Source organism: Erigeron canadensis, chromosome 6 (assembly GCF_010389155.1).
Source record: "Erigeron canadensis isolate Cc75 chromosome 6, C_canadensis_v1, whole genome shotgun sequence".
NCBI lineage: Eukaryota > Viridiplantae > Streptophyta > Magnoliopsida > Asterales > Asteraceae > Erigeron > Erigeron canadensis.
Genome location: NC_057766.1, coordinates 43,986,303 through 44,005,088, shown reverse-complemented (window position 1 = coordinate 44,005,088; position 18,786 = coordinate 43,986,303). Strand labels below are relative to the sequence as shown.

At 33.6% G+C, this 18,786-nt stretch overlaps 4 protein-coding genes across 4 annotated transcripts; all 4 read right to left on the bottom strand.

Annotated features, from left to right (window-relative positions):
• On the bottom strand, positions 1-1,636 carry LOC122603498 (UDP-glycosyltransferase 88B1-like). Its single transcript, XM_043776214.1, has one exon. It carries the CDS (start codon positions 1,598-1,600, stop codon positions 161-163), a length of 1,440 nt encoding a protein of 479 aa, XP_043632149.1. The 5' UTR covers positions 1,601-1,636; the 3' UTR covers positions 1-160.
• Positions 1,637-2,603: 967 nt separating this feature from the next.
• LOC122603500 (protein SGT1 homolog A-like) lies at positions 2,604-6,744 on the bottom strand. The gene is made up of 10 exons (XM_043776216.1): positions 6,481-6,744; positions 6,006-6,075; positions 5,639-5,763; positions 5,026-5,195; positions 4,710-4,790; positions 4,117-4,182; positions 3,853-3,991; positions 3,402-3,478; positions 3,206-3,310; positions 2,604-2,915 (listed from the first exon to the last, which is right to left on the bottom strand). Exons 1-10 carry the CDS (start codon positions 6,638-6,640, stop codon positions 2,808-2,810), a joined length of 1,101 nt encoding a protein of 366 aa, XP_043632151.1. The 5' UTR covers positions 6,641-6,744; the 3' UTR covers positions 2,604-2,807.
• A 3,845-nt stretch (positions 6,745-10,589) lies between these two features.
• Positions 10,590-12,184, bottom strand: LOC122605400 (probable NADH dehydrogenase [ubiquinone] 1 alpha subcomplex subunit 5, mitochondrial). Its single transcript, XM_043778347.1, has 2 exons — positions 11,736-12,184; positions 10,590-11,232 (listed from the first exon to the last, which is right to left on the bottom strand). The coding sequence occupies exons 1-2, from the start codon at positions 12,097-12,099 to the stop codon at positions 10,802-10,804; spliced, it is 795 nt and encodes a 264-aa protein (XP_043634282.1). The 5' UTR covers positions 12,100-12,184; the 3' UTR covers positions 10,590-10,801.
• A 1,869-nt stretch (positions 12,185-14,053) lies between these two features.
• Positions 14,054-15,860, bottom strand: LOC122605955 (probable WRKY transcription factor 27). The gene is made up of 3 exons (XM_043778920.1): positions 15,387-15,860; positions 14,902-15,012; positions 14,054-14,611 (listed from the first exon to the last, which is right to left on the bottom strand). The coding sequence occupies exons 1-3, from the start codon at positions 15,731-15,733 to the stop codon at positions 14,170-14,172; spliced, it is 900 nt and encodes a 299-aa protein (XP_043634855.1). The 5' UTR covers positions 15,734-15,860; the 3' UTR covers positions 14,054-14,169.
• Between the last annotated feature and the right edge of the window lie 2,926 nt (positions 15,861-18,786).

Genomic DNA, 18,786 nt, shown 5'->3' with positions numbered 1-18,786 from the left:
AGCTAAAACGGTGATTCAGATATATGACATAAGAACTAAAAGTGTGGGAAAGATTTTGAAGTTGGTAGAAATATACTAAAGCTAATGGCCAAATAAATTTGGTCAAAGAAAGACAAGCGGGGTAAAAGAAAATGCATGACATTGTGTTGAAAATCATGACTTAAAAATCTGAATTTAGAGACTTATCATGATGATTCCATGACTTCGTTAATCTGAAGAAATCAACTTGGGAGGAACCACTATCATCTACAGCAGCCTTTGCCTTCACACTCATCTCTAAAACCCGTTCTCTAACTGCCCGCCCTTCCAAACCCGCCATCAATTCCCTAACCATCTCCTCTACGGCCTCTGCATTCACAAAGCCATCTGCCGACATTTTCAATGCAAGTGCCACCTTCAGCTCTTGAACCAAAAACACACTATTTATTCTCTGCTCTGCATACAATGGCCACGCCAACATTGGCACACCAGCAACCACAGCTTCAAGCGTAGAATTCCACCCACAATGGGTCACGAAACCACCCACTGAGTCATGACAAAGTATGGCCAGCTGAGGTGCCCATGTTTTGACCACCAGACCCTTATCCCTAGTCCTAGCTAAAAACCCTTCAGGTAAAATAGCATCAAGATCAAACTCTTTTGAGCCTAAACTTGACATGCTTTGATCTTCTGGTGGCGGATTACGCACCACCCACAAAAATCTTTGCTCGCTCTTTTCTAGCCCATTAGCAATTTCTTTGAGTTGCTCTTTCTTAAACACACCCATACTCCCAAAACATAAAAACACTACACTTTTAGTTGGTTGCGAGTTCAACCATTTTAAACACTCACTTTCATCAGGGTCCACTTGCTTGCCACTCGCAATCAAAGGCCCGGTTAGGTAAATAGGTGGAGTTGGACCATCCGGGACGCATTTACCATCTCGGAGTGTCTCTACAGCCCTTTCTTCTAACCCCACAAAGCTGTTTACTATGATTCCAGAAGACTTTGCCATATTACTGGCAGTGTCTATAAAGTTTTTATAGACGTCGGTTTCTCTATTAAACATAACTGCAGGCATGTAGGTAGAATGAATAGGAGGCACTCCAGGAATATCAAAATACATGTCAAGATCTTCAATGTTTTTGGAAGTGGCGTTGTGGATGGTTGTGAGATATAAGAACTCACAAAGGGCAGAGGCACCACTTGTATAAAAGTAATAAGTAGGTAAGTTGAGACTTGTAGAGACACTAAAAGCAGCATTTGAAATGAAATCAAGAATAACAGCTTTAATGGTTGATTTATATGAGATGGATAACAGGGTTTTGTGAACAATTGGGATGTAAAGCTTTGGGAACCCAAAAGCACGGTCCGTGAACTCAGAAGAGAAATCTGGTGGAAGGGAGATTGTAGGGAGGTGGTGGAAAGTGATGGCAGGGGTTGTAGCTGAGATGGTGCTAACGTATTTGGTGATAGAACCAGTTTCATAAGGTTCTGGAGTTATGAAGACGATGACAGAGAGTGAAGGGTGATGGATGTGGATCAGTTTAGCCAGTTCCACCATGGAAACCAGGTGGCCCATTGCCAGAAAAGGGTACAGAACCACTGTTGCAGGTTCCATTAATTCTCTTTTTTGTGCAGCTTGGGTAGGTTAAAAATGCAGAGATAAACAATGGAATTGGAAAGGAGATAAGGAAATACAAAACAAACAAAAAATCAGCAAAGGTATGTGGACAAGAAACAGGGAGGACCTGTCTTGCTGAGTGCCATGCAACCTTAATACTTAAAAGCACTGAATACAAGTGAGACAAGATAACTACTTTTTCTAATCATTGATATCTTACAGCTGTGGGAAAATAATAAAATTGATAATTATAGTAACAAACTGAATAATGATCTTCAAGGTGATAACTCTATACACAAGCAAGTACGTAAAAGTAAGAAATCAGTAGCATTTACACAAACGATCAATTTGGTTGATTCATGATACATTGCACTAACCAGAATACATTGTCCCATGTTGAAGCAGATCTATATAAATTTACACTCAGCCACCTATGCAAAGCCGAATTGCACATAACCAGCTTTTACTTGATTATTTCTCAGTTTGATCATTTTTCTTCATTGACTATAACGTTTCAAGATGTATTAAACTTCACCCAAAAAAATACTGTTATATAGCGTGCATCAAACTTATTATCCATGGTAAAGGGTATCTTTACTAACGACTCCGCATTTTGATTGACTAACCATCAAAGTCAGTACTACACAAATAGTTCACATCTATATGAGGTTGTAAAGAATACAATAACTACAATAACAAGTTGTAACCTAAAATATATACAAAGTTCCATTTTTTTTTTGAACTGCAAATTTCATTAGAAAAGACTCGCTAGTTAGAAGCTAGCCGAGCCAAGAACCATACAGATACAATATACACTTTAGAAGGAAAATGAACACCAATTTCTCAAAGTCAAGTCCTTAAACTTTACTCTATGCCTAATCCAATAAAAAGAAATTGCTTTGAGATTGCCATTACTCTATACATTTCATTTAACTATGCATAAATTAGAGTGTTCAAGGTCATAATGTTAGCAGACAAATAAAATAGAAGACTAAGGTTCTATAAGTTCCAGAATTACCCATTGATCAAAACATGCTAAAACATACAGTTCAATGCAAACTAGTACATTAGCGATTTAAAGACTGAACAGGTTTCTTTTAGACTTGGGCAAAAACAGTACTATGGACAGCTTCAAAGCATAGCCAAGCTAATACAGAAAAATATCCAGCAAAACACAAAAAATCATAAAAATTCGACACAAAACTTAATACTCCCATTTTTTCATTTCCATACCATCTGGGGGGGTTCCTTCCACCACTTTAGATCCCACTTCTTTCCAGTTTGTTGACAGCACTGTCCCACTCGACTCAACCTGTTCGTTCACACAACACACCGTAACTATAAACATAATTGATAATATATACTTATGGGCTTATGGCAACATTTATCCATTTATCAATCAAATCAACCCAGTCAACCGTAAATGGGTTTAAACGCACAAAATCGGTAGATTTGAAGAGGAATCAAAACAAGTTCGTGTCAAATCAGTGTCAGGTTGAGACTGTCTATTCTTTTGAACTTTAAAATTAAAACTATTAAAGTAAAAAATCAACACCAAAGCCAAGGAGACTAATTTTCAGATACAGGGAAGTATAATCTTACAAAAGATTTTCTCATGGCCCTTCTTGTATCCTCATCTGCATCTTTATATATATCACGGAAAAACTTGTTAAGAGCTGCATCACCATCTAGTTTTTCATCTTTCTCCTGAGAAAATAAGCTCAATTAGCCACACTACACAGGGCTCACATAGTCTTAGGCACATAACATATGTGAGTTAGCAGGTCAAAGTCCATACCTCCTTTTTCACTTGAGCTTCAAGCTTATCCCAGTCCTTGGTTGGTCTGGATGAAGGATATGTTGGCCTTTGATTACCTAAATAGCAAAGAAAAAACATGACCAGTGTCGTGAGAAAAATGAACTATGAACAACAAACTTACACTACAAAGAAACATAAGCCATATTAAAAGGGACAATTTCAACGCATTTACTTATGAATTGGTCAATTTCAATGTTCTTTCATAATACGGGTAAAAAAATTAGCTAAAAGGGAAACCTGAACCATTCGTAACGCATTCAAAATGAATAACAAGTGTTATTGGGTCAACCTGAACCAGCCCGTTTGGACAAGACTAATTACCACCAGTTTCAACCCCAACCCGTATTGACCCGTTACCCACCTGCACATCTTGCTGCCTCTCCACAAAGTTACAGATGTTAGTGTGATATCGACTATTGCAAAAGGCTACCTGTGGAGACATTGATCAGCTGAGCAACCAAACTGTTGTTAACGTATTCGAGAGATGTCCAATGGATAGATTCAACTTTTGTAAGCCGGACTTCAATTTTGGTCGAGAGAACATCATATCTGCACTTAGTGGGGACTATCTGTAAAAGTTTAAAGCATGATATTAGACTCCGTTATATACACCAATTAACTATAATTCATAGAAAGAAATGAGCTTAATCAAATCAGTCATATGACTGTTAGAATTGAAGTTCATGTCCATCACCTTTCCAAACAAGCGAGGCTGAAAAATGTATGAATCTTCCCCAGGCACATGAATACTTACACTTAGCTGAAAAGCAACAACATATAAAGGTGTCACAATATAATACCAGCTTTTCCTTTATAGGATAGCCATGAAAATTGCAGAAAAAGAGTATGATATGTGTCAATACAGGCTGGTGCTTTTTCAGTATGGGTTGATATAGACAAGCTGAATTGGGTTGACCCAAAAACCCTTTCTGTCCAATTTTTAACAAGTAAATATTAAAGTAATGGATCAACTGTAGGTACAAAAATATATATTCTATTACAGTATACTTCAAGAGACTTCAACCATGCTTGACCCATACCCATCATCCCCTTTTAGTTAATTGTATATATTGGTTCAGGTACGCATATAAGTATCATTGATCGCAGTTCACCCTTATTTTTAGAGGGAGGTTATCTTAATGTACAATAACTTCACATGTGTCTGAAAACATTAAACATAGCGCCCTAAGGCAGGACTTAATTCAAATCAACCCATTCAAAAGTAAATTGGTCGAAATTGCAACCACAGGTATATAGTGATTAAATGAAAGTAAAATGCCAACGTACTATTTGCTCCCCATAATTGATAGACACGCTGTTAGTCGGTATCCCCTTGGCAAATATGGTCACGACAACCTCATCTGGCTTCTGATTCATGCCTGCAAATATACAACATCAAATAAGCTATATGGTATACCTTGACTGTCCAATGCAGCCAGAATCAAAATAACAAATAATATATGGGTCCAAAATTAGCTACACCCATATCACCAAACCAAAAATAGCCCTTTTGACACTTCAAGGCTTTATGCACACAAGTCAATGTAAATGAAACATAAGCAGTAAAAAAGATTTGATGCTGGAAAGTATTAGATTCAAAAACATGTTCAGACCTGTATTTGGGTTTGGCTGGTGTTATGATCATCTCACTATTCTTTACATGCTCGGCATCTTTAGTAGTTGCATCAATGTTTTCTGGTTGTTGGGCATTATAAGCCACGCCATTAGTAAGGGTTGCATCCGGTGACTGTGTTGGTGACTCACCATTTTCCTCTGCTTTGGAAATTTAACACTCATCGTTAAAGGCAATAGCATGTGCACTTAAATCAGAATAAGATGCATTTAATTCAACACCTCAATTTTCATGAACAGTTTTATGGGTAATAGTATTGTTACAATTAGATGTGTAGAAACTAGAGACTAAAAAGTGTCTTTAAAACACAAATCCACCTTCAGAAACTTCGGTTAACTAGTGTATCAAACAAAAATACATAATATGGGAATTGTGTGAAAGAGAAAACTGATTTTCAACTGAAAAAGTGTTATGACACCGTGTAATCTAACTTTTATCGGCTTTTGTCTATTGGGTCATTTTAATCATATAAAAAAGGAGGTTATAATCCAGGAAATTAAATAAATGATATATCCTCCAAACAACGAGATGGCTATATGTACATGGCAAACCAGATTCCAAAGTTTTTACATGTCTGATTTACCTGCAATGCACTTGTCACACTTGTTCATCCAATCTGCGAATCTTGAATCTTCTGGAGCTAATGCAGAACCAGCTTCAAATGCTGTTTTGGCAGTCTGGTATTCTTCAAGACTGAAACAAGCCGACCTGTAGGAAAAATCAAGAAGTAATAACATATTCACAAAATCATGTGACTAAAAGCAAGGGACACAATGTAGAGTGCAGTCATCAGCGTTTAAAATATTAACACATTATAGACACCATAAGGTAAAGTAATACATAAGAAGAAAATGTGCCCACCATTCTAGAGATCACGACAGAGATATACAAACACATTATTATTTACGTACATATGAAAAAATGGATAACAATTGGTTAAGAGGACTCACCCTTTGCGAAGATATGCCTTGGGATTTGAGGAGTCCAGTTCAATTGCTTTGTTTGCATCAGCAACGGCTTCTGCTCCCCAAAAACACAAGCAATAAAACATGTATGCATTAATACTACGAAAAGTCAAATAGTTCCTGATGATATTACTTTGCTATGTTGAATATGACAACAACATTACATTACATCCTACTAGTGTAGCTTTAAGGCGAACAAACAAGATGTGTGTACATATATATATAATTCACATTAAGTACGTAAATCTGACAGAATTAAATTAATGATATCAGCATTAAATATAGTGTCACCACATTACATAACCAAAATCTAACGCACAAAAGGCATATATATACGCGCTAAACTCAGCACTAATTTACAAATAAAAAGGAGTGACGGAAAATATATAATCAGTGTGGGCATATTATAAGGATATATATATATATATATATATAGTGAGAGAGAGAGAGAGAGAGATACCGGTGAAGTTATGGAGTTTGATATTAGCCTGAGCACGGTCAGAGTACAACTCGGGGTTGTTAGGCTCGAAAGAGATTGCCTGTGAATACAAGTCAACGGCGAGTTCAAAGTGGTCGTCAATGAATGCTTCCTTTGCCTTGGCCGCGAGATCCGACGCCATCGCTGCAGAACAAGGTTCTGGAATTTATAATATCGAATGGAGGAAGGGAGGGAAGGATAATATGCCTGACTTGAAACAACGAAATGTATGAGTAGACGATTGGATTTGCGTGTGTTGTGTTACAACTTTTTACATTACAAATATATATATACACTACATTATTGTCCCGCGTAACAGTAAATATAATTTTATACTTAAATATATCAAAAATACAATTTTCTCAAGTAATAGTTAACCAATTAGAATATTCAATTTCACTTTATTAACATTTGTTTTTTTTACATTGATAATTTCACAAACATTTATTGTGTTGTTCATTAAGTCTTCCTGATTCAATAGATTATTCATGTCAAAAGTTAATGCTTATCCATATCATCACAAATATCTCGATGTCATTCGGATTTTCATTTAATGTCATAAAAAAATATCACACATGACACATTCTTAAGATGGTGCCAAAACATACAACCTTCTAAACCGAGTTGCAAGATTGTCACCATTAAGCCAATGATCATTCCAGAATCTTGTCTTACATTCACTCTCAACTGTTCTTTAATAATATCTTAAGGGGCTAGCAATCAAATATGCCTCACAGAATGAGGAACATATATTTGCCCATATGTTATTACCATTTGTTTTACATAGGAAAACAAACTCATAAACATGAATCACATGGATGATTTTGAACATCACGTCATCCATGTTTTGAACCATATGTCATATCCATTTGTACATATCAATGCTAAATTAAGAGCATTCATACCACCAAAACCTAAAACACCTACTTTTTTACTTGACGATCGACTTACATTTCATTTTTCGAGTTCGACCCCCCTCCCCTTCCTCCCTAATCCCTCCACACAAAAAATATGAAATTGTGATCTTTATCAATCGAAATAAAGAAAAATAATATATCTTAAATACTTTGAATTCCTAAGTTAGAATCCATCATAGGCAACGCATTAGTATTGATTTTAAATTTTATTCTATAAAAACTTTGCAAAATTTATGATATATAACCATGCTTTATTTTATGTTTCATTCTTAAAATACTTCGTATCGCATTAGCCTTTTTCAAAGCATCGCAGTTATTAAATCTTATAAAAAAATCTTTATTATTGTTATTAATCCCCATCCTCTAGCCTAATACTCTGTCATCGCCACCATCTCCCCATTGCCGTCGCATTGCGGGAACATAGGTCTTAAATAATATATATATATATATATATATATAGCGATAATTATAAGAATAGTAATAATTAATAATAATAATATCATCTTTTATAAAACATCTTAAAAGTATAAAAAATATATATAACAATTAAAGAAAAATAGTGATCCATATGGAGAAAGTTTTCAAAAAGTTTAAATAATATATGTTTTTCACGACGAAAAAACAATTATAAAATATCAAATTACATTAACTTTGGATCATGTGATTTTATCTTACATACAAGGTCAAAGTTTACAATTTAATTTTATCCATAAATAGTTAACAAATTTATGTTACCAAGCATGTCGACATATTATTTACGATTTACAATACATAATTAAGAAGGGGATTTTTTGACTAATTATATAGAGTGAAAGTATTAATGTCGTCCATCTGTAAACATGAAATAATTAGATTTAATTTAATGGTTCTAAATCAAAGTTGGAACTCATCCAAGAGTTTCTATTTGTTTAGGGATAAATTTAGGACCTTGTTATTACTAGATTGATAGATAGGAAAAATAAAGTTTGCGATTTACTATACCAATATTAATAAAACCTAATTTCCTCGAAAAATAATCAAAGTCTACGTCAACGCTTAAATTTAAAGAAAGAAAGGGGTGTTTTCGTCGATAATGATAACGCTTAAATTTCATAAGAATTAAAAATAAAAGTTAATAATAAAATAAAATGTTACGAAATAACGTTTGTTATTTAATTCACTTTTAACCAGTGTAGTTCTCAGTTTTTTAGAAGACAAGTTGTAAAGGTTACGCTAGTTTTTAAAACTTTTTATCTGTTTCTAATTCACTTGAACAAACGAGTTTATTAAAAAACACTATTTTTTTAATTGTTGCTATGAGTATAAAGAACAACATTGACATGGTAGCAAATAAAAGAGAAAGAGAGAATGAATGAAGAAAGGAATGAGAAAATTATGTATAAGGTTGTAAAAGAAAGTATTCGAAGCAATTTTGATGTCATTAGATGTCAAGGAGAGTAAAAAAGAATAAGAGTGTGCTTAATATCTAATATTTCTTTATAATAATTATTCACCTCTATTTTAGGAAAGGGTTAGAAAATAGTTAGATGGAAAATTACTAGATTGCCCTTAATAAACAACCCATAAAGAAAGGGTTATTAGATATTATCAAAATTATCCTTGATGAATAAATTTACACTTTAAACTCTTATTTTCTAAAATATCACTATCACCATTGTATCAACTTACACGGTTAGACCACTCGACGCCAATTGTCGATGTCATCGATCACCACCCATCACCGACACCACTAAACCACCGTTGCCGTGACCGCCGTCGCATTTGCACGGGTACAATCCTATAGCTAGTAAATAGAATTTGGGTTGGATTAATTACTCCTGAATTGCCTCATAAGTTCTCAAATATTCCATATTGCCATAATGCCATGTGGTTTGAGATTGGAATATGTTTCTGGCGAATAAAATTGTATGTTTTTTTTCAAGTTGTATCCAATACCAGTATTGATAAATGAGTTTATGGGGATGTTTAAGTAGCTCGTCTCTCTAACATTTGCAAATTTTGAGTTGATATATTTTTCACATTGGGAAAAAGGAAAAGTAAGGCTTATATATGTAGATGTGTGATTTACTGATTTTCATTTGATTGAAAATAATCTTAAAAAAAATCTATACTCACATTCTATCAAAAATTTCACACATTATCAAAATACAATACTTTTTGCCAGAATAAAGAAAATTTTGCAACTTCTTTGGTATAATTTTTTTTTAACAAATATAGAAAATAAAATTTGATCTTCAATGCATTGCATCAAAATATTATACGCCGAATAGCTACACTAAATTTTGTAAGTATAGTTTCGCTTATTAAAATTAGATTGTCATTTGCATCAACTTAAATATCTAAATTTCATTTTATATGCTAGTTGTTGATTTTAACAACACTTATCAATGGCTGTTAAAAAAATTATATACAATAATCAATAATTCAATATTATACAAGTTTTAAAGATGGGTGAGGGAACTCCTACCTTTTCCCCAAGTTTTATATGCTAGTTGTTGATTTTAACAACACTTCTCCCCGTTTTTTTCTTTCCTTTTTTTTTTTTTAATTTAACATCAATTTCTTACTAAACTAAAAAATAATTTTTATGGAACTCCCTTTTTAACTTTATTTCTTAATAAATTCAAAATAACTTTAACTTTCAACATATTCTCAAACCACACACTACATATACTCAAAGTATCCCTAAAATATTTTCCAACTCTATCTATTCAAACTATCACTCTCATTTATTCACAATTATTTTTTCACCAATAATACTCTTAAAAAAATTATTTACAACATATATCCAACCCTTAAAATAACTACACATACTGCCTCTTTTACATCAACTACCTTTACAGTGGTAACACACCGTTATCACCATTACCACCACCCGTCGTCGCTGTCGGGTACCCCTCTCGTTAAACTAATACAAATAACTTAATCAGTCAAATACAAATTACTTAACCATACTAAACTAATACTAAAAATCCCTACCAAATTACTTGATTCAAACACACATAAATATCCTAAACATACTATCTAGTCATTAGCCCAAAGGATGAGGATTCCCTCAACCCATCCCAGATATATTAATTAATTGATCAATTAATTATATATAAAAGGACAAATCCAAGGTGGTTAATGAGTAAAAAGAAGGATGAGGAACAGTAGAATAATTGCAAGGTTATATACCAAATATTAAACGAGTAATATTGAACGGAGTAATAATAGACCAGGGCAACTGTCATAGAATTGTAACCTACCGGCCACTATCATTACCATTTATGAAATACCATCACAATGACAAGAAAACATGCTTATATTGCCTTGACGGCCATGTGTAAATGCCGAATGTGTCTGGAAGACAAAAAAACGATCTGCAAAAACCATATTAATACGAGTCAAGGTTTGTTGTCTGATGAAGGCATTCCTTCTGGCTCGTCATTATGTGAGTTGTCGCCTGATGAAGACATTCTTTCTGGCTCGTCACTATGTGAGTTGTCGTCTGATGAAGACATTCCATCTGGCTCGTCACTATGTGAGTCATCTGGCTCTGAAGACGTTCCGTCTGGCTTGTCACTATGTGAGTTGTTGTCTGATGAAGACGTTCCTTCTATTGGCTCATCGCTATATGAGGTTTCTAAACAATTGCGACAAAAGCTGGAGTTGTATTTGGGGTTGTATTTATCTTCCTCACAACTAGCCTTGGCGAGATCTCTAAGCCTCTCATATAACTCTTCAGGAATACTACCTAAATTGACCTTTGGCGGTTGATCCAACTTATCGATTACATCAGATATATAGTCTGGGTTTATTCCCCAAGGGTCCCATTCTGCAACCAACACAATACGTAATCTGACTATCCCGGTGGAGCGACAATAACGTCATTAATAACAATACATATGATCCTACGAACGACATTTGGTTATTACTCGATCCTCTTCAGAAACAGATAATACTAGTACTAATAATTATAAGTTTGGTGGTCACACTTGTGAGATACATAGATCTACCCTTCATTAATCTCGCCGTTTAGCTAACAAGCTTATTTTTTAATAAAAATAGGAGGTGAAAGAAGATCAATCAAAATCATCTTTCCCTTCCTTTTTCATTTTACTGGTGTTTTAAATTCAAAGAAGCGGCAATTGCAACTCGTGTATATGAAAATGGGTTTATCTTAAAACCCTAAGATACAAGTCTCATTTTATTTTACAAACAAACAATTGAATTTCCTTATCCGATAGTAATAGTAACACTACTTCTTCTCAACAGTAATAATTATCAAATAAATATGAGAAAAAATGCAAAAGCAAAAAGAGAGAGAGAGGTACGAACCGAGCAAATTGCTAAGGATTTTAAATTCAAACCGAGCATCTCGAAGGAGGTCATCAAATTCTTGGCAACCGATTCGCTTCTCGATGGCTTGAGGGTCGTAGTCTTCCCGTACGCAAATGTCAAGGCGTTGGCGAGTGTTGGCTTCAAGGGCTTTACGATAACCCTCGTCTTCAGGTATACTCTGCACCTCTTTTATCGTTCTTTCATATAAATAAATTAGTTCCTGCACCGGCCTCGATATTTTTGATTTAGTTGCTTCTGCCACCGGACCGGTTGTTGATGTTTCCTTAGCTGCCGCCGCCACCGCTGGATTCATCCTCATCCTCATCATCATTGATGGCCTCGCAAACTTTCGTAAAAACATCTTTCCTGTTTCTCTCCCACGGCGGTCGGTCGGTTGGTTGGTTGGTTGTTTATGATCCTCTTATTTTTACCACCGTACAATGTAAAACCCCAAACCTATAGATCATTAATATAAGGCCCAACCCTAGGCCCATTTGATACGTTCGTTTATATTTGTTTTTTGTTTACTATTTAGCCATCACCTTCTAAAATTAATTAACGAAATGAGCTTGAAATGGATTGACTAACTTAACATAACACTAGCACCGTGTCTGTACAATAATGATGTGGTATGACTCTACGAACACCACCATGTTCGTCGGTAACGATGTGGTTGTGACAGACGACTGTTGGTGGCAGAGCGGCATTTTAGTGGTATAGTTGTGTAAATAATTGATGTAAAAGTAATTGTTGTAAATAGTTAATAGAAATTTTATTAAAGAATAAAAAATAATAATGTAATATAATATTGAGCGTATTTTAAACCTTTTCTCCATATAAAATAAGACTATTTTTTATAAGATGTATAAATAGTTAATAAAAAAAGGTTTTGTTTATAATATCTTATATTATAGCTAGGATATAATGGATTGGGATGTTAAGCAAAGTACACATAAAATGCTTTTGAAATTTGAAAAAGAGAAAAGAAATTTTTCTCAAAAACTTAAAAAATTCATTCGTAAATAAAAAACTTGTTATCTTTTACAATTTTTAAAAAGAATCTCGTTATATTTTTCATTTTCAGATGTGCATCAATTGCACTTTTATGTGTGTCGTTAGAGCAAACACATTTTTATTACGCACTAGACATAGACATATGTACGTGTGATGCGGTGACAATAATGATAGTGACGATAATATGGTGGTAATAGCGGTGACGACGGCAGTGGCAATGATAGTTTGTTATTAACGTAAAAAGGTCAATATAACTATTTTATGGGCATACATCTCTACAATATTTCACTAAGTATTAGAGATTTATTGGGTGGAGTTAAAACAAATTGGACTAACTATTTGAGGGACATAAACGTCAAACGGGGGGTGGGGTGTTATTTCCTATCGTTTGCGAACAAAAATTGAGGGAGGTTCCCCACAATAAGATTCGTATAGATAATAATGTTAGTTCAATTTTACTATTCATATAGATAATAACAAGCATGGTATCCGCGCAATGCGGCGGCGGTAACAGCGACGACGGTGTAGTGGGGCTGGTGACGCGTGGTGATGACATCGACAATTGGTGTCGAGTGGTGTAAGTTGATGTTTATATAATAGAACTATTTTATAAGATAAGAACTTAGAATGTAAATTAACAAGATAAGGGTTTAGGATGTAAATTAATTCATTAAAGGTAAATTTGGTAATTTATAAAAACCCTTCCATGGTGAGGTGTTTATTAAGGACATTTTGGTAATTTCGCATGTGACATTTTGGTAACACTTTCCATTTTGAGAGGGGTGTATAATCTTTAATAAGGAGTATAGAAGTATAGATATATGTTACTTCAATTTTACAAAAATCTGATTGTTTTTTTATTATCAAAAACCTTATCAATAACCATCACTAAAATCATTGGATTTAAAAGGATTTCTCTTAAAGACATCTCTAAAACGTACCAGTAACCTACATATACGGGAAATGATATAGCTACAACAAAATGTATACATTTACAACAAATATTGCAGTATTAGTTATATTTTGTGTATTAAAATTTATATTTATATTGTAGATGTTTAAATGTTGTTCTATGAATATCACTGCCGTAATATACATATACCCTTCATATAAAATTACCCGACTTTTGAATTTGATGCAAGAAAAATACACATTAATATATATACCAGCACCATGTTGTCATTGTAGCAAATTTCTATTTAAAATCACCGAACTCTTCTGTATATGAATCTACAACTACATTATTCATGAATTAATAAATTGACATACAAAAATATAAACGCACGGAAAGAAAGTTGCAATTTGTATAGAATAAATTGTAACTTTTTATTGATATTATATATCTTTTAGCATTCTCAAGAGTTCCACATTAAATTGTGTATCTTGAAAAGCCTTAAAGGAAAAAAAATTGTTAAGATTAAAAGCTACTGCCCCTGCCACTACTAGTGCTACTATTCAGGTTTCGAAACCTTTTTAATACATCTTCATGCATCGGTTTGAGGATGTTTTCATTGTATCCACTACGTCGTTCATCATTGATTTCACACTCGTCATTATCTTTAAAGGACGTCGTTGATGAGAAGCTTGAAGTAGAGGCTGGAGAAGAGGAAGAGCATGGAGGGTGCTCGGCAACACTAGTATCGCCAGCAGCAAGAGTAGGTGGTTTGCTGCTGTTTTCATTAGTAGTAGTATTGAATTTATTGCTCCTTGTGCTGCCGGCTAAAGAACTGCGGTGAGTGGGTCGAGGGTGAATGTGCTCACCCGAATATGAAACTATAAAGATGGTTGTGTCCACGGGGCTCCGTTCCACTTGTTTCTTTGCCCCACAAGCTTTTGTTGTGCTACATCTGTAGTAGTTTCTGAACATATATAATCCAATCCAAAGCAAAAAATCATTACTCTTAATTTTTAAGAAATTGCCAAGATTACATTTTCTAAAATTGTTACCACTAATTCTATACTTTTCACAATGTATATCTCCACGTACACTGAACATGTAATTATCCGTAGTAGTACTAATTAATTCTTTGTTGTTTATATATGGTGATAAGATGTAACTTAAGTGAAAACGGAGGAAAACAACAAATTAAATGGAGCACATGTAGATACCATTATAGCAAAGATTAATTCAAGATATACTATACTATACCTTGGAAAAGGGGATCCTTTGATGGGTTTTTGACCGTATTTCCGCCATGCCCACAAATCATTACTTAAGTCTTCTTGTGTCAATTGAAACACCGTCTTCTCCTGGTTTTTCCTTCAATTTCAAATTTAATTTAATCTTACTTTCATATTGATAACATCATTAAAAGATGAATTAATCATCCCATACTTTAGTACCAATATCGAGTACTACTTGACCCTGATGACCTGATCAATCTTAATTAATTACTCCGTATAGTTAAACATCAACAATTGTCCGTCCTATCAAATAATAATCTGTGTGAAAAATAATGCACTCAGACCATAACTATATGAAATCTCTAATTAATCAGTTAGTGAAGCTTTATTTAATTAGAAAAGTCGATAGTGTTGTATAGTACAATACTATATAGCATGTTTGGTGGTATACGGTCAAAATCAAGTGGTGTACAGATCACTTCCCTAATTGGAGTGTGCATAATTAAATACCTTTTTCTGGGACGTGTGGAATTAGAATTCATCATGGCGTGCATGGAAAAGGAATGAGAATCTGTCAACATCGGTAATTGTTGGTGTACTACGAATCCTTCACCATCCACATCAATACTACTACTACACCCTGCTTTGTATACATCCTCCAATCCACCACCGGAATTTGTTGATGAAAATAATGCAAATGGGTTGCTCTCATTTTCAGATGCCGACGCTAAACTTTCCAAGTTGTACGTACCATCGTCGTAATCCTCTATTGTGGTGGGCCTGGCATTCCCAGCAGCCGCACCAGCGGTGGTGCAACTCCTCACCACCGCATGCAGATCCCATTGATCATCATCCATATATAAAAATATAATCGCCCTAAAACTTACTGTATTATATATGTAAGTGTATATATATGTCTTAAAATTACCAGCGTTGACTTTAAAAACAGAGAGATTAAAAACAGTGTATATAATAAAGTCATATAAAAATATATGACTTTATTATATGTATCAATATAGAGAAAAGGCAGTATATATATAGTGTGTAGCCGGGTTACTACTAATGGAAGAATACTAGTGTATGCTAACTTTTTGTGTTGTTTAGGGTTGACAATTGAGAAGAAAAAAAAAAGTCAAAAGGAAGGCCGCTTTCAATTCATCTTTGCTTTTCACCAAGCCAACAATGCGATTGTTTGTATGTGTTTTGGTTTGGTGGGTGTATGGACCATTTCACCCATTTGCAGCTAGCATGCTCTTAAATACTACTACAAGACAATCCAGTTATTTTTTACAATAGATCCTTGATATACTTTAATTGATTAGCGATGGAGATAGTGAGTCACTTATAAGAAGATTTGATCCACATTCATAAATGATTTTCTAACATGTATAAATGGTTCATTCGGAAGAAGGTATATAATTTCTCATTATGTATTAATTAATGGTTTAAAAGTGCATAATTTCTTACTTTGTGGATTTGTGATATAAATCTAATACACTACAACAAAAATGTCATTTATTCATACCTACTTTTAAGAAGTGTGGAAAAACTTATTAATTTGTTCACACTTAAAATATTTAAAAAATTATACATATTTAAGAGTGTGAAGAAATTTAAAAATTTATAATTTTTTCACACTTATATATGTGGAAAGAAAAAGTTCACATCCAAAAATACGTGTGAACAAATGTCAAACATATTCACATTTAAAAAGGTGAAAGTCAAATTATAACATCTAAATTTTTCACATTTCTCTTCACAGTTACAAATTAATCATGACACTTCTAAGTGTGAACGATTAATATACTTTTACACATTTAAAAGTGTGGAAATTTTTTTTTTCAAATATATAAGTGTGAAAAAGTTATAATTTTTCAAATTTCTTCATAGTTTTATAGGTGAATATTTTTTATACTTTTTTAAATATGAATAAATTAAGCAAATTTTTCACAATTGTTAAAAACAAGTGTAAGTGAATAAATGATTGGGTACGTAGCTTACTGCTTCCATATATGGATCACCTTTTTATACCGGTTTTATGTCTCTATATATAAGCAAACTACATATATAATGTGTTCTAAAATGTTAACAACTTGGTAAATTTTTTTTGTCAATGGCCCAATAAGATATGAGTATGGACCCACTTTGTAAGTGCTCCAATCTTTTGTAGATTTTTCTGGTACTAAATCCCACCCCCATTTCCCCCTACAATAATTTCCTCAGTATACGTCTATACTAGATTAGTAGATTTAGACATGTAGTATTAACTAGTAATGACACAGATATATGCAAAGGAACATTTGTGAGAAATTAAAAGGGTCGTTAGCTTTTAGTTTCCTTGAAAGATATACCATAAAAACAACATATGTTATGTATGTATGTATGTATGTTACTAAGAACTATGTTTATTCTTCGTAAGCTCCAACATTAAGTTTGGTAACAAGTGCAAATTTGCAAGCACATGTGAGAAAAACCAAATAGCAATCGTTTTGAATATAAATGTAGAGTTAATTGACTATATTTAAATTGGCTGTTTGAAAGTGTTCTAATTCCTGATGAGTTGAATGTACAACCTAAAGAAGTGTTTGTTTTACGTTGAAATAAAACGTGTAAATACCCTAGTTATGTTGAAGTTAATGTTTTATTTTTGTTTTGAGTTTTGGTCACTAGTTGATCTAATATCCAATGAAATATTTGAAAAAGAGAAAGGTAAATATCAATATCATACAATATATCACGTTTTAATTTGATTTATATAAGATGTGATAATATATACTCCGTATAACTTTTTTTGGTCGATGGATCATATATTCCAAATTTACAATAAATAGAAAATGGAAAATACATGAACCCAATATGGGGGGAGAGGACTTAAGTGGTTGACTATTGGGTCACAAAGGTTCGAGTCTTGTCAAACATTGGAGAGATAAGATGATGGGCCACGTTTAGTGGTAGTGTTGGGGTAGAGACCACATCATGGGTTTGGCATGCAGAAGAGGTTCCCTGGCTCTTTGATCACTAACTAGCTAGCTAGAATAACAGTTTTATCATATTTAATGAAAACTTATATCCATCATATATAGATGTCCATTTATATAACAATCAAAGTATCCATCTTAAATATCCATGCACCCAATTTTAGTTTAAAAACATTATTATATCTTGAAAAGATTTAGTTCTAATCAATATCTGCAGACGACACTACTCAGGATCTACTGGACTTTGGAAAGTCTAAAACAGAAGGAAAAACGACAAGGTAAAAAACTGAAGGCCCACGTCTAACTAAAAGTCCCCCATGCTTACAAAGGAAAAGACATAAAACTGGACACTTATATAAAGACGTCCAAAGTCAAACGATAAAAACAGGAACTGTAATACAAAGTCAACTCCGTCCTTCTAAACCAACCATAATCATTAGAACATCATTATCATGCTAATGCCCCAGCACCATCTGTCAATGTGGGTAACGAACATCGAACATCGCCTACTTTGTTTTTAACAACAGGTAGATTTGAGTTTTATTTTGTGTCTTTAACAAATTAAAGCGTGTAAATTTATTTGAACTTATGTCAGAGTAATTGAGACATAGGGCAAGTCAAACGAGAAAGTAACAACGCTTGGGCCTAAAACAATCATAGAAGTATAGTTATAAAACACATGAATTAGGCGAAATTCAACGCATTATAATGGGAGCAAAGGAGGTCTTTCTAAACTTCTGAGTTTGTCATTTCATTCTGAAAAAGTAAAAATATGGTATTGTGTAGTCTTTGGTGCTTTTCAGATACAACAAACATTCTAGGTTGATATGTACTCGTATTATTTTTGAATAATGATATGAATGTTGTTTGTTGGCCGTTCAGAAAAAAAAAACAAAAAAACAAAAAAAAAAAAAAACATGAAAGAATCAAAA

Bases quoted from the DNA above. Each gene is read 5' to 3' on its own strand.
- LOC122603500 (XM_043776216.1), bottom strand. From the start codon at position 6,640: ATGGCGTCGGATCTCGCGGCCAAGGCAAAGGAAGCATTCATTGACGAC. The intron at 3,479-3,852 runs GTAGCCTTTTGC...TTTGCTATTTAG, and splicing joins GCTGATCAATGTCTCCACAG to GTAATCAAAGGCCAACATAT. The intron at 3,311-3,401 runs GTATGGACTTTG...TTATTTTCTCAG, and splicing joins AAGCTCAAGTGAAAAAGGAG to GAGAAAGATGAAAAACTAGA.
- LOC122603498 (XM_043776214.1), bottom strand. From the start codon at position 1,600: ATGGAACCTGCAACAGTGGTTCTGTACCCTTTTCTGGCAATGGGCCAC.
- LOC122605400 (XM_043778347.1), bottom strand. From the start codon at position 12,099: ATGTTTTTACGAAAGTTTGCGAGGCCATCAATGATGATGAGGATGAGG. The intron at 11,233-11,735 runs GTTCGTACCTCT...TGTTGGTTGCAG, and splicing joins AATCCTTAGCAATTTGCTCG to AATGGGACCCTTGGGGAATA.
- LOC122605955 (XM_043778920.1), bottom strand. From the start codon at position 15,733: ATGGATGATGATCAATGGGATCTGCATGCGGTGGTGAGGAGTTGCACC. The intron at 15,013-15,386 runs GTATTTAATTAT...TTGAAATTGAAG, and splicing joins TCCACACGTCCCAGAAAAAG to GAAAAACCAGGAGAAGACGG. The intron at 14,612-14,901 runs GTATAGTATAGT...ATATATGTTCAG, and splicing joins AAAGGATCCCCTTTTCCAAG to AAACTACTACAGATGTAGCA.